Genomic DNA, 15,182 nt, shown 5'->3' with positions numbered 1-15,182 from the left:
TTGCCCTTCCCTTTCAAGAAGGTTCGAACAAACTGAGAACACTTCAAATAATTTTTGTCGTTGAAACGTAAACCTGGTTAAATATTCTGTAGCTCTCCTAACTAGGGTGTTGATGACATCATTTGTTGATGTTGGATTAGGGATTTATTGATTGGTAGATTCTGAAACCTCAAACATGTTTTTGGGCAGAAGTGGAAGAAATCAAATAAAAATTAAGGATTGCAGCTTAGGCCACAACAAGAAAATAGAGCAAAAGTTTTTCCAAAAAACCAAACTTCTCTAAGTTTTTTGAAAAAAAAACAGCAATGAAGGCTGGAATATCAGCCCTAGAGGCAATCAAAAACTAGAAGCCATGAGTCCTTACTAAACTAACAGAACATTAAGGAAAGGAATTCAAACCTAAAAGAGAGACTTTATATCAACTCACAGAACCGATCGCAAGTCACTCACTCAGTGCATTATTGATCGCCAAGAAGATTCTATATATATACACACACACAGAGCTGTACAACTTATACAGCTGTATATTACAATTGTATATCTCCTGCCGGCTATAATAATCTTCAACAGAAAGGATAGTAACTCTCATGTGTGATCTTAGTTCCCCACAATGAGGATGTTTTCTGAGGCTTTGGACTGGAATTATTCACAATATGGGAATAGGTTGTGCAAGAACTCTTAAAATTTATACTTTCCAATCTATTTTCTTATAATTGTAGTGTAAGGATGATAAAGTGTTCTACACACCTGGTTGAAAAAGTAGGTTCCTCTGTGCACAGGCAAGAAGCCACAAAAGGGAACTCAAGAAAAGGCTGCAGTCAGAGAATTATGTATTGAGGTTGTTTATATTGTCAATATTCCTATGGACATGGATGTAGAAAAATAAAAAGTTCAAGCATCATGTAGATATCTCCAGCAATAATCAATTATTTTCATGGTGTAACAAATATCTGTCTTGCTTTCTGATACACAGCTTTCCAATTTGTATGTCAACATATTGCTTGATATTTCTTCCATGGTGATTATTATCTTGATGAAATGAGAGGATGTAAGTCTTGTTCTAAACTGGGAATAAGTCTGTGTCACAACTTTTTAGCTGTTCTCAAGAGCAAGTTCCCTGCAGTAATTGAAGGTTGCCTCATTCAGAAGCCTAGACATCAATCTAGACCTTCTAACCCTAACTTTCTGTATGGATGTCATTGTGGTCTGGTTCCATAGCATTCCACTTACAAAACCAAATATCCTTCTACACATGACAGTTAGCTTAGCAGGCAGGAATTGATAAACAAAAGTCCAAGTTTTGCATGATGATGTATGATGTAAAACTATGGAATGGAACTGTTTACAACAATCACTATTTAATATCTGGAAATTTGATAATTTTTATGCTATAATTTTTATTTTGTTTGTTTGGCAAAATATAAATATTCTGACAGTTGCTGTTTGGTTTTTTTATTACATGTAAAAAGTTAACCTCGCAAATTATTACCTTTGAGCATGAGGGAAATTGGAGCAAGGCTCTGGAGTATTATGACTTACAAGTAAGGTCAGAACCAGTAGCAGGAATGGATGGCTCTTCCAGAAATTTGTCACCTGAACATTCTCAACTAACAGTTCATCCATCGTTTACCAAATCAGAAGATGTGATCAGGCAGAGGGAACCTTACAAAGGGCTGATTAGATCATTGCAGAAAATTGGTTGTACTCATGTGCTTGATCTGTACTGCCAAGGATTGACTTCTCGGAATGGCCAGTTTCAGCATGATTTAGAATTCACTGAACTGCAGGTTTGCCTCATAAATTACATTTGTCTTCCCAATGTAGGAAGATTGATAGAAAAGTCTTTCTTTTCCACTCTCTGGCTTTTCAAAGATAGCATTTCTACTATATGGTTCCTTTTGGTTGCACTAATTAAATAGGATTTGTTTCTTTTTCTTCTTTTTTTTTTTCCCTTCTTTTTTGTGCTTTTTCTGATCAACAATTTGCAGTATGAGGCTGCTTGGCGTGCTGGAAACTGGGATTTCTCGTTACTTTACATGGGAGCTAATTCTCCTTCTTCTAGTCAACACATTAGATGTGATCATTTCAATGAAAACTTGCACAGGTAATTTTATTTGGACTTATAACCATTAGGCTTTAGCCTGAGTTGGCTTGATATACACAATTGGCTCATTACCTAAAAGCTTAAACATTTTGGTCAAATTGATAGTTGATATGGTATTAGAGCCAGGATTAAGTTTGAGATCCATTGCTGTTATCTAGCTTACATGCAAGCCAAAATATGGCTGCCAATGAGACAGGGTGTTGGGATTTTGGCCCCAGTTGGCTTGATATAAATAGTGTTTGCCCATCATCCAACAGCCTAAGCCTTTGGATCAAACTGCTGCAACTATAACTCCATCCTTTCACCCAATTTCTAATATGATATATACAGCAGCTATTAATTCATTTCTACTATTTGGGTCAAATGGGTAGCTTAACACTATCTTATCCCTCCTTTATTTGAAGCTTGGTTTCCAGTGGATTCTATCTTGCTATATGATAACATTGCTTCAAGTTACTTCATAATATTGCAAAGGAACTCAAAGACAATCATGTTTTAAGTTTACTGCATGGTACCCATAGAGAAAAGCTCCTTTAACTTTTCAGTGGGAAACAAACATTGCATTTATAAAGAGGGAAAATACGGGGAAGGATGAACTTTCCTTTTGGTTCCTGTTGAGAGAGAGAGAAAGAAGAAAGACCTTAATTCTCATTAATGTAATAATCTACTTACAATTGAGAAATATATATATATACAAGGCTAGGAGTCCTAACTACCATACATGTATCCTATATTAACAAGGAAAGGTTATATACTATAAATACATTATATTCAACACTCCCCCTCAAGCTGGAGCATATACGTCATATGCACCAAGCTTGTTACAAATATATTTAATCCTAGGACCTCTGAGAGATTTAGTGAAGATGTCAGCTAGTTGATCATTTGAATTAACAAAACTTGTAGCAACACATCCTGATGCGATCTTCTCTCTAATGAAATGACAGTCAACTTCAATATGTTTGGTCCTTTCATGAAAGACTGGATTGGATGCAATATGTAATGCGGCCTGGTTATCACATATGAGTTTCATCTGTTCATCCTTTCCAAATCTCAACTCTAGAAGAAGATGTCTCAACCATATGAGTTCACATGTTGCCAAAGCCATAGCTCGATACTCGGCTTCAGCGCTAGATCTGACCACTACATCTTGTTTCTTACTCTTCCAAGATATTAGATTACCTCCAATAAAAACACAGTACCCTGAAGTGGAACGTCTATCTGTGGGTGAGCCAGCCCAATCTGCATCTGTGTAACCAACAACCTGAGTATGACCTCTGTTCTCGTACAACACACCTTGGCCTGGTGTACTTTTGATATATCGAAGAATGCGGATTACAGCATCCCAATGGCTATCACATGGTGACTGTAGGAATTGACTAACAACACTCACAGGAAAAGAAATGTCTGGACGAGTAAATGTGAGATAGTTCAATTTACCTACGAGCCGTCGATATCTCCCGGGGTCTCCTAAAGGCTCCCCCTGTCCTGGTACAAGTTTGACATTCGGATCCATAGGTGTGTCTACCGGTTTACAGTCTAACATACCAGTTTCTTCCAGGATGTCTAAAGCATACTTCCTTTGGGAAAGGACCACAGCAGAACTGGATTGAGCTATCTCAATTCCCAAGAAATGCTTGAGTTTCCCCAAGTCTTTGGTCTGAAAGTGGGTAAAAAGGTGTTGCTTTAGTTTCTGAATACCATCCTGATCACTGCCTGTAATGACGATGTCGTCCACATAAACAACCAGATAAATACACTGCCCCAAAGAGTTATGATGATAGAAAACTGAATGGTCTGCTGTACTGCGAAGCATGCCAAACTCTTGAACAACAGAACTAAAACGGCTAAACCATGCTCGAGGAGATTGTTTCAAGCCATATAGAGAACGGCGTAACCTGCATACTAAACCAGACTCCCCCTGAGCAACAAAACCAGGAGGTTGCTCCATATAAACTTCCTCGGCAAGATCACCATGAAGGAAGGCATTTTTAATATCCAATTGATAAAGAGGCCAAGAACACATGGCAGCCATGGAGAGAAGCAGACGAACAGAAGCAATCTTGGCAACCGGAGAGAATGTGTCACCATAATCAGAACCATAAACCTGAGTATAGCCTTTAGCAACTAAGCGGGCCTTAAGGCGATCAACCTGACCATCAGGACCAACCTTAACTGCGTAAACCCAACGACAACCAACGGTAGATTTACCCGAGGGTAAAACAACAAGATCCCAAGTGCCATTAGAGTGCAGAGCAGCCATTTCATCCACCATTGCCTGTCGCCAGCCTGGATGGGAAAGAGCTTCATGGGTGCTCTTTGGAAGAGAAACAGAGGATATAGCAGAAACAAAAGCAGAATAGGGTGAAGATAATCGATGATAACTCAAAAAATTGTAAATAGGATGAGGATTACGAGTAGAGCGAGTACCTTTCCGAACAGCAATGGGTAAGTCATTAGGAGAAGGCAGAGCCGGGGTAGGTGAAGCCGAAGGGATAGGAAGTGAGTCAGCAGGTGCCTCAGCAAAAGGGAGAGGAGCAACGACACGAGGGCGACGATGATAAACCTGAAGTGGCCGAGGAGGCATAGCATCAGGTGGGGAGACAATGGGAATAGGCAAGACTTCAGAAACAGGAAGAGACTCAGAAGTGGTGGAAAAGAATGGTGAGTCCTCAAAGAAGGTGACATCAGCGGAGATAAAGTATCGATGAGTCTCAAGGGAATAACAACGATAACCCTTCTGAAGTCTAGAGTATCCCAAGAAGAGACACTTCATGGCTTTGGCGGAAAGCTTGTCCTGTCCAGGAGTGAGAATATGAACAAAGCAAGTACAACCAAAGACACGAGGAGGAAGGAAATAAAGTGGTTGGTCAGGGAAGAGAAGGGAGTGAGGAATCTGATCATGTAAGACAGAGGAGGGCATACGATTAATCAAATAACAAGCGATAAGAACAGCGTCCCCCCAAAAACGAAAAGGAACATTGCTATGGAGGAGGAGAGTACGAGCTGTCTCAACAAGATGTCGATTCTTGCGTTCAGCTACCCCATTTTGTTGAGGAGTATGAGCACAAGAAGACTGATGAAGAATCCCATGATGAGACATAAACGAAGTAAATGGGGCTGAAAAATATTCCCTGGCATTGTCACTGCGTAACACACGAATAGAAACATTGAACTGGGTTTGGATTTCAGCATAAAATTTCTGGAAAATAGAGAATAACTCAGCTCGATTTTTCATTAAAAATAACCAAGTACATCGAGAATAATCATCAATGAAAGTGACAAAATACTGAAATCCTAAAGTAGACGCAGTCCGATAAGGACCCCAAACATCAGTGTGGACAAGCTCAAAAGGAGACTTTGCCCGATTATTCAAACGCTTTGGGAACGAGACACGAGTATGTTTCCCAAGCTGACATGACTCACACGGAAGCGACGATAAAGTGGAAAAACGAGGGACCATCTTCTGGAACTTGGAGAGACTAGGGTGGCCCAGACGATTGTGAATGAGGAGAGGAGCATCAGTGGAAATGCAAACTGCAGGAGATGAATCCGAGGTGAGGTGATAGAGGCCTTGAGACTCACGTCCTATGCCAATCGTCTTCCCCGTACTCCGGTCCTGCAAGGTCACAAATTTATCAGAAAAGGTAATAGAGCAATTAAGAGTACGAGTGATTTTGCTGATGGAAATAAGATTAAAAGGACATTCAGGAGTATAAAGGACAGAAGTGAGAGGTAGAGAAGGCAGAGGAAGGGCCAAACCAATACCTTTAGCCACAGTTTGAGAACCATTAGCTAAGGTAACATTAGGTAAAGCAGAGGTAGTAGTAATAGAGGAGAAAAGATCTTTATTACCAGATAAGTGATCAGAAGCTCCAGAATCTAGAATCCAGGGTCCAAGAGAAAATGTGTGGGTAAGGCAGGCAGAGGCATTACCAGGCTGGGCAACAGAGGCAACAGAAGCCTGAGATGCGGAAGAGCTCGGAGCTTGAGGCAGCGGAGAATCAGAGGACTGGGCCACATGGGCAGTGCGAGGAGGTCGTCCATGTAACTGATAGCAACGATCGCGAGTGTGGCCAAGTTTATTGCAATAGGTGCAATGAGGACGTTGACCTCTACCTCGGGTACCACTACGGCCTCCTCGAGAGTTAGTTTGAGAAACTAACACAGAAGAATCTGAAGTGCTATCAGATGGCAAAGTCTGAGTGGAGGAGATACGGAGGAGGCGAGCAAACACATCATCCAAGGACGGAACTGATGAACTACCAAGAATCTGATCGCGGACAGGCTCAAGATCCGGACGGAGGCCAATAAGAGTAAGAACCATGAAGAACTTGTCAAGCTGTGTTTGTTGAGCCCCAACATCAGGAGTAAGAGGCATCACAGTCAAGAACTCCTCCTTAAGAGAGGCAATCTGGCCAATATAAGTAGATAGATCCAAGTCCTGTTGGCTGAGATGGACAATTGCAGAAGCCACCTTATAAAGACGTTGGATATCATTCGTATATAATCCTTTGGCCTGAGTCCAAAATTTAAAACAAGTTTTGTAGGCCCGAAGATGAAGAAGAATCTTGGGATCAACCGATTGCCATAATACACTACATAACTGTGCATCTATCTTCCTCCACTGTACGCGGTCAACCTCAGGGATATCTGCCTCCTGTGTAATCAAGTGATCCTCATATCCTTGACCCATAAACCAAAGTTCAACAGACGCAGACCAGGAAAGATAATTGTCACTGCCAACCAATTTCTCCGAAGTAATCATAGGAGATCCAGATATAACAGCGGAAAAAATGGAATTTTTAGTGGTCATATCTACTTATCTGAAGAATGAAGTATGTTTGGATCGAAGAGAGCCCTAATACGGCTTCAGATTGCGGCGTGGCACCACCGAAAAAGGGAGACGGCCTCAGATCGCGGCGTGGTACCACCAGAAAGGTAGAAGAACACTTCCCAAGGCACGTGCAGGGATTGGAGTGGAGAAAAAGTAGTCGGAGCTTCGCCGGAAAGGCTGTTTGGAGGGCCGACGGAGACAAAAATCCCCAAAAGAGGTATGTGCAGGGCTCGGATGGGAGAACCAGGGAGGTAGGGAGGCTGGTCGGCGTCAGGCGAAGCTGGAGGAGGAGGCGCGTCGCCGGAAAAGGCCTCACGCGCCCTCACGCGCCGGCGGGTGAGATTCAGTCGCCGGCCGGAAATTTGCGCGTGGACGGCGCGTGGATGGGATTTTGGTGCCGGTGCCTTCACAAAAGTTGTAGATCTCCTCCAGGCGCTCCTTCTGGTATAGTCGGTGTCGGAAAAATACGTCGCCGGAAAAGCTCGCCGGAAAATTCGCCGGAAAAGTTCGCCGGCGGTGAGTAGTTTCTGTCGACGATCCGAATGACCGGAAAGTATTGGAAGATGGGGAAGGTGACCGGAATGAAACACGGTCACCGGAAGGTTTCCCGGAGTTGATGACACGGGAAACAAGAAAGAATTAGGTTTTCTTCCTTGGCTCTGATACCATGTTGAGAGAGAGAGAAAGAAGAAAGACCTTAATTCTCATTAATGTAATAATCTACTTACAATTGAGAAATATATATATATACAAGGCTAGGAGTCCTAACTACCATACATGTATCCTATATTAACAAGGAAAGGTTATATACTATAAATACATTATATTCAACAGTTCCATATGATATAACAAGACTACAAAATCGATAAGGGAGAACAAAAATAATTAAACCTGCTTAGAAGCCAATAAAGGACTCTAAAACAGTGCAGGATGATACATAACTCAGGGAAGTATAAACTTCGCAACAAAGATCTCTAATGAAGGAGCTGTGCCATTAACTAATTGGTCCGCCACTTAGGTGACCAATCCAGAAATCCAGGCAAAACCATAAAAATTTATAATTAGAATTTATGCTTGCTTGCTACACATGTTCAAATTTTAATTAGCATTTATCTCCATATCATATCTTGACCAAATAAAGAAACACAATTCATAAAAAGAAAGGGACAGAAGCAAAATGTAGGTAATATGTTACACCTGATTATAAATTAACTTTTGGTATTGAGATTGAATTATCCAAATTACTTTCATGTACACTGTTTAATATTGATTTGGAAGGAATTAAACTTTGAAAGAATAAGACATTGATACTGTTTAGGATGTTATTATATTGGTAAATATCTAAATATGTGGATTAAAATTTGAGTATTTTACAATATCAGTTGCAGTATCTATTGGTATGCCTATGTATTTGATATCTCAATAAATATATTGATGTCTTGATACACTGATTATGTTTTGGTAAGTTGATCTAGTGGTTGTGTTTAAGCATCCAATTTTTGTTGGAATATTAGTTGTTTGAGGGCATTCCAAGAGGGGGATTTCAATGAATTTCATTCAAAACTGAAAGATTCAAAGCAGGTAATGGAATATGTAGCAGAAATGTTTTAATTGACTGAAAGCAGCACTTCTTGTATTTACTTGAGTTTTTATTTCTTCTAGGAGCTTGTATTGTCTGTGTGTCATGCAAGCGGCCAGAGTACTGAATACATTTACTCAACCATAATCAAACTTCAGGTATTGAGTTTTTTTAAACTACATATTAGTTTTTACTGACTAGGCAAAGGACCATTACACATACATAATTCTATCTAAAATGCATTGATTCTTACTGATGAGGCAACTAGCTTCCCAGACCAACAGTTCAATAACTGCTTTTTCTACCCTATTATTTGAAACTTGGATTTTTATTTTTTTTTCAAACAAATTCCCTTATAATATGATTAGTATTGATTTAGCCTGTTCCAGGAGAATTAGACCATAATGGAATTTCAGTCTATACTGGTTAGAATTCCAACTCAGCACCCTTTGAGATTTTAAGAATGGTTTCTTTTTGGAGAGCACAATACAACAATAGTTGACTTTAATGTGACATGGGCATGAAAGAAGTTCAAGAATCAGTTTTCTTTTTGAAAGAGCTAAAATCTCTCGTACAGCTCACGCAGAAACACCTAAATAGCAGTTGCAAAACATCTGGAAAGTCTAGGCACTTAAATTGATATACTTTTTGGTAGTCACTAATTTTGGTGGTTAACAAAATATTGTTATTATGAGCTTTCAGTAGATTTTGGGGAGTAATTAGAACTTAGTGTTTGGCATTGTTGCCAATTTATTGACAAGTTGTTCTTAAAGGTTCAAATTGATAATCATATGTAGAAACTTTTGAAAAATCTTGAACAGCCATTAAACATGAAAAACTACGTTCCAAATGCAGGAACCTGCTTCTCTCCTTTTTTTTTCTTTTTTTTCTTTTTTTTGTGTGTGTGTTTGTATCTCCTGTTGCAATTTTCTGTCATATCATTAGTCCTTGTGCAGATCTTTTATCACCTTGGCATGGCATGGGGTTTACGTTGGGCATCTCCATCTGAAAAGATAGAAACTTCTCCAGGGATGCAAAAAGTATTTTCTGAACCCATCATTCCTACAATGGACCAGGTATTAAATTTTACTAACTTTTCTCCCAAGATTTAAGTATTTGTTGGCTAAGAAAAATCTCTTTTTCTTGCAATCACATTCTTGTGTTTGATCCATTTGTTAGATAATGCCTACTTTTATCAATTTGTTGTGCATATTGATAATTTTCAGTGATTATAAACGTTTCTTTATCCATAAAATGCATTATGATTAGTATGTCAAAGTTTTATCTTTGTGAATGAACTCAGTTTGGAATTGATGTTATGGGATGTATTCAAGTCAACTCTTCAAAAAGCTTGTTGCAGAAAATACTTGCATAGAACAAATTGCTAATGCAAGCATGAAACTTAAGTTGTTGGCAAATGATATTTTTGAAAAACATAGATAAAAATGTGCTAGTTTGTGTCTGAAATTTCAGTAATGATAGAAGAAAATGTTTGATAGTGGATTTTAAAATCTCAAACAACGTGCAATGTCGATCAACACACTTGTCCTAAACCCAGTTTTGCACCTCAGGATGAATGTTTTGCTTTAACAGTCAAAAGAGTTCTAAAGCATCATTTTTGATATTCTAGATAATCTAATACAGGATAAAAGATGACTAAAAGTACATCACTACCAAATTAATGCTCTGGACGACATACTTTTGCAAACTGAGATGCTTATCTTAACTATTCTTGTGTGAAAAGTATAAAATGGTATGTCATTGCTATGAGCCTTTTTTCTCAATTACTGTAACCTTGTAGCATATAAAAGCCTCTTTTTGAAATATTTTGTGGACCAAAACTTTATGACGCTATTTATGTACTTGTTCAGAGTAATTGTTCTATTTATTTATCCATTATAATAATAATTTTTTAGATCACCCTGATAAGTTCTCACTGAAAAATAGTTTTAGCTTCTTCCTTGTTTCATGGTATTGCTATGCCCATATATTTCTTGTTGAAAGCAAAATGGCTGTAGAAATCATTCCTGGCACAGCTGTTTCTCTATTGGTTATCATATTCTATAAGCATATTAGGATCTTCTCAGAAGGGGAGGTTGCCACATACCAGTCAGATGTGCTATGTTTCTGCTTTACTTATTCATAAAAAGAAGACAGGCAATCAAGGAATCGAAAAAGATAATTGCTCAGGTTGCCTAACTAATGCTTTTCTGTCAATCTAGTTGTCATGGCTGAATACAGATTGGAGCTCCATTTTGAAGCAAACACAGTTGCATATGAATTTGTTAGAACCATTCATAGCATTCAGGAGAGTTCTGCTCCAAATTTTGAGTAGTAAAGACTGTATGGTTCAACATCTTCTGCAGTCCTCTTCCACACTTCGTAAGGTATCATCTTAAAGATTATCATATTCAGTATCTAGAAATCAGGATTCATTTTGATTGTCTGGCATGTTGTTTTACGTTTACACAGGGTTCCAGGTTTTCTCAAGCTGCTGCAGCTCTGCATGAGTTTAAGTTCCTTTGTAACAGAATGGGAGAACAACATTCTGCCTCTTATTGGCTTGGAAGGGTATAAAATCTTCGTAATGTTCCTGTACTAATAGAAGAATAATTCCTTTGTCATGTACAGTTAATTTTGTATATTAAGATGCTGTAAGGTTGAAATGGATGTTCTTTTCAAATATAACGACCAGAGATTTTTGGCTAAACTCCTATGCAGGTGAACCTTAGTATGGATTATCCTTTCATTTTTTGACAAATTCTTGTGGGTTCAGTTCACATTAATCAGTTCTCATTTTGTGATGTGTTTGCTTGTATTCATTTGAGTACAACATTACTCTCAATTCTATGATGTTCCTTCAACAAAATTGATGATAGCATTAATGCAGTTATTTTTCTGATCGCAGCTTGAAGAAGCTAAGCTTTTGCGTGCCCAAGGTCAGCATGAGATGGCCATCAACCTTGCAAAATATATATCACAAAATTCACAGTTGAATGAAGAGGCTTCAAATGTGTATCGCTTGGTTGGGAAGTGGCTTGCAGAAACTCGATCTAGCAAGTGAGTCGCACACCCAATTGATGACCCATGGATAGCCAATTCTTGTTTCCCTCTTGATCCTTTTAAAAATTAATATTTTTTTCATGTTATGACCATGCAGCTCAAGAACTATTTTAGAAAAGTACTTGAAACGTGCGGTTTTACTTGCTAAGGATAACAAGAACACAGACAAGAAGACCATAGAAAGACAAAGCCAAACACACTTTCATCTTGCACATTATGCAGATGCTTTATTTAGGAGTCATGAGGAAAGACTTGCCTCTAATGAATGGCAAGCAGCAACAAGACTAAGGAAACACAAGGTACTCTTTGTGTGTGTGTGTGTGTGTGTGTGTGTGTGTGTGTGTGTGTGTGTTTGTGAAAAACAAAATGTGTTTCATGCATTCGTGGATTTTACAGACAATAGAATTGGAAGCACTAATCAGACGACTGAAAAGTTCATCAAAGGCAAGTTGTAACCACTTGTTTATTTCCTTTTGGTTTTCCTTGCATTAGACACCATTTCAGGAATGGCATGCCTCCTAAGTTGATTTGTGTTTGAAATATAATTTTCTCCCTTGCTACACTTAGGGGGAGAAGACTGACTATTCGGTAAAAATTCAAGAGTTGCAGAAGCAACTTGCAATGGATGCAGAGGAGGCTGAAAAATTGCAGGTACTGAGATTTAATTTTGAGAATCTGTTATATTGTCTTCATAATTTGGAAGTAAGGGCTGTATTGGATTGCTCATTCACACACTTACTGCTGAGTAGGTCTCATTTTGAATTAAAAAAGAAAATAAAGGAAGCTTGTCAACATGTTAGGAAAAGTGTACCCCTCTGGGCTTTTAGTCCTTTTTTCTGCTCGCTAGATTTGGTGAGTGTGCTTCTGTGCTTGCATATGCATGCCTGTGCGTACATTTGTGTAACTAGAGGACTCTTGCATGGCTCTTAGTTTTGTTGGTTGAGAGTTAACTATGATATATTCATCTAGTGACATCATACTAGTGTATTGACATGTTTATGGATTTGGGAATATTAGTTTCATTATTTGCAACAGTGCATGCATGGACTGACATGGATCAAATATTGCTTTTGACAATTAATATTTATTTTCTTTGCATGTTACTTTACCATCATTTTCTTCTCTCTATTTTTTCCTGATATTAAGGTTTAAGCCTATTGATGTTGTTGAGAATACATCTAATTTGATTATTTTATTGCCTTGCCTCAACTTCCAAGGATGACAGAGACAACTTCCTCAGCCTAACATTGGAGGGATATAAACGCTGTTTGGTCTTAGGTGACAAATATGATGTAAGAGTGGTGCGTATTTCTTACTCTAGTCCTCCTTCCAACAAAAATGAATATATGTTGCTCACTAACTGTGATGACCAGTGCTTGTGGAAAGCCATGAAAGTACATGAGAAATATTGATATTGAATTGTGATGTTAAAACAATTTGCACTATTTACTGTCTGTCCAATATTTTCCTGTGTGATTTAACTATATTTATCAATGAAGACAATGTCCTTGAGAAAGTGACCTATGTTATTTCAGGTATTTCGACTAGTTTCTCTGTGGTTCAGTCTCTCTTCTAGACAAAATGTCGTAAATATGATGCTTAGTACAATTCAAGAGGTACAAATTGAATGTTACTATTAGTTATTTACTAATGTCTGAAACCCAAAACCCATTTTCAAATATAGGTTATAGCCTCTAAGATGTGTGATATGTTTGAAATAATATATATTTATATATATTGTAAATTTCTGCAGGTTCAGTCTTACAAGTTTATCCCACTAGTTTACCAAATTGCTTCGAGAATGGGGAGCTCAAAAGATGGTCTGGGTCCTCATAGCTTTCAGGTAGAAACCTCTAGATGTTTTTTTTTTGTTTCTTGTTAGGATGTTGGAGTTCATTTTTAATACAAAATTGTTGGATTTTGCAGTTTGCTTTGGTTTCTCTTGTGAAAAAGATGTCCATCGATCATCCATACCATACAATCTTCCAGGTAAAATGCCATTTTACCGTATTAAGTGTGTTTGTGCTAACACTGCATAGACTTTTCAGAATTACTTAATGTATAAGTGATTTCAAAGAATTAAAATCTTATGCCTTGTTAGTGATAACAGAAAGTGCAAGTTAATGTACTATCAATATGGTTACCTGTTTTTTGCAGTTCCACAGGTTTCACATGGGAAAGGATATACTTACTGCTAATATTTATATAGTCTTGAAAGTATTCATCATACATGACATGTGATATGATTCACAATGTTCATCTAACACTTGTATCTACAATGCATGCACAATTTTACTGCTTTTGGAACTTTTAAGAGACTTGATTTTAACTTTTGTATCAGTGCTTCTATTCTAAAGGTATTTTCTTGCCCCTCTAGAAAACCTCCTCTAGGGTCCTCTGAATCTAATGACATTATAGTTTGTTATTATTTTGTTTTCAATATAGAAGGCATTAGAAGAATATGTGATAGGCAAATTTTAGTGACTTGGAATTTGGAGTCTGAAAAATGTAGTGGGAGATTGCACATGTAATCAACAATTGTAAAGTAAATTCATATAATTTAGCTGATGAATATCTATATTTATTTTAAGTTAATCTTAAAGAAGTTCATGACTTCATGTGGATTGAGCTTTACACACAACTAATTATTTAATGTAATGAAATTTTGTAGTTTGAAAATATATCTAAATAAAACCATTTTAGTAACAATATGGATAAATCAATTTTTGAACTTGTCAAGAAATGAGCAATGATTGTTATTTACCTTCTATTGCAATTATTAGGTATTTTTGCTCATATTTTTTCTATTGGCTTGATTGAACCAAGCTTCCACAATTTCATAAACTTTTGGTAATTATATTGAAGCACATAACTGGTTGAAGATCACAAGGTGTTTCGAATAAGAATACTCCATTTATTATTGAAATATTTCTTGTTGGCACTATCAGTCAAAAAAAAGGGATAACACCAATGAGAAAAAACCTATGAAAGACTTTCAGTATATCAGTTGTAAGATCATTCTGTCTCCTCTTGTATTTCATATGGCTAAACAATAAACAGGTATGTCAAAGAATTTACTTCTTTATTTTCTTCTATTAAAACTAATTGCCATTAATAAAACAAATTAAAACTAATACTAGTAAAAAAGTTCCCTGTGTGACTAAATATAGATACCTAGATGCTCTTGTTTACTAGATATACATTGTGGGTTCATATCTTAATAGTTTAAGACTTGAGAAAAGTTAGTAGCTTAACATGGTATCAAAGCTATATGATTAATTAGAGGTCTCTGATTCTAATACTATTTCTCCCCATCATTTATCTATAATCCATAATTGCTGCTAATTTGGCTCTCCACTTATGGGTATGGAGCTGCACATGAGGAAATTCATCTGATATATATTGTGGGATGTGGGTTTATATCCTAACAGTTTAAGCTTTTTGGTTAATAGATAACTTAACATCTGTTGTTAATGAGTAGTGATTGCTCATGTGATTTAGAAAATAGAAGTAACACTTCTGTGTAAGATATGAAGTTGCTCTATCTACAAACATTTAACTTAACACTGTCCTTTCCTTTTTTTCACTTTTTTTTTTTC

At 37.5% G+C, this 15,182-nt stretch overlaps 1 protein-coding gene across 1 annotated transcript in view; it reads left to right on the top strand.

The window, feature by feature from the left end:
- LOC117904579 (serine/threonine-protein kinase ATM-like) overlaps nucleotides 1-15,182 on the top strand; it is a 186,556-nt gene that overhangs the window by 145,302 nt on the left and 26,072 nt on the right. Inside the window, 15 exon segments of the mRNA XM_034817257.1 lie at nucleotides 1,470-1,787; nucleotides 1,989-2,104; nucleotides 8,456-8,522; nucleotides 8,604-8,678; nucleotides 9,477-9,596; nucleotides 10,743-10,907; nucleotides 10,993-11,091; nucleotides 11,429-11,580; nucleotides 11,681-11,882; nucleotides 11,980-12,027; nucleotides 12,151-12,234; nucleotides 12,801-12,884; nucleotides 13,119-13,199; nucleotides 13,337-13,426; nucleotides 13,510-13,572. Of these exon segments, the coding sequence (XP_034673148.1) occupies nucleotides 1,470-1,787; nucleotides 1,989-2,104; nucleotides 8,456-8,522; nucleotides 8,604-8,678; nucleotides 9,477-9,596; nucleotides 10,743-10,907; nucleotides 10,993-11,091; nucleotides 11,429-11,580; nucleotides 11,681-11,882; nucleotides 11,980-12,027; nucleotides 12,151-12,234; nucleotides 12,801-12,884; nucleotides 13,119-13,199; nucleotides 13,337-13,426; nucleotides 13,510-13,572 (1,764 nt within the window).

The sequence above is a fragment of the Vitis riparia genome, chromosome 17 (assembly GCF_004353265.1).
Source record: "Vitis riparia cultivar Riparia Gloire de Montpellier isolate 1030 chromosome 17, EGFV_Vit.rip_1.0, whole genome shotgun sequence".
Classification (NCBI taxonomy): domain Eukaryota; kingdom Viridiplantae; phylum Streptophyta; class Magnoliopsida; order Vitales; family Vitaceae; genus Vitis; species Vitis riparia.
Note: the sequence above shows the minus strand (reverse complement) of the source record. Positions and strands in the feature narration are given on the sequence as shown.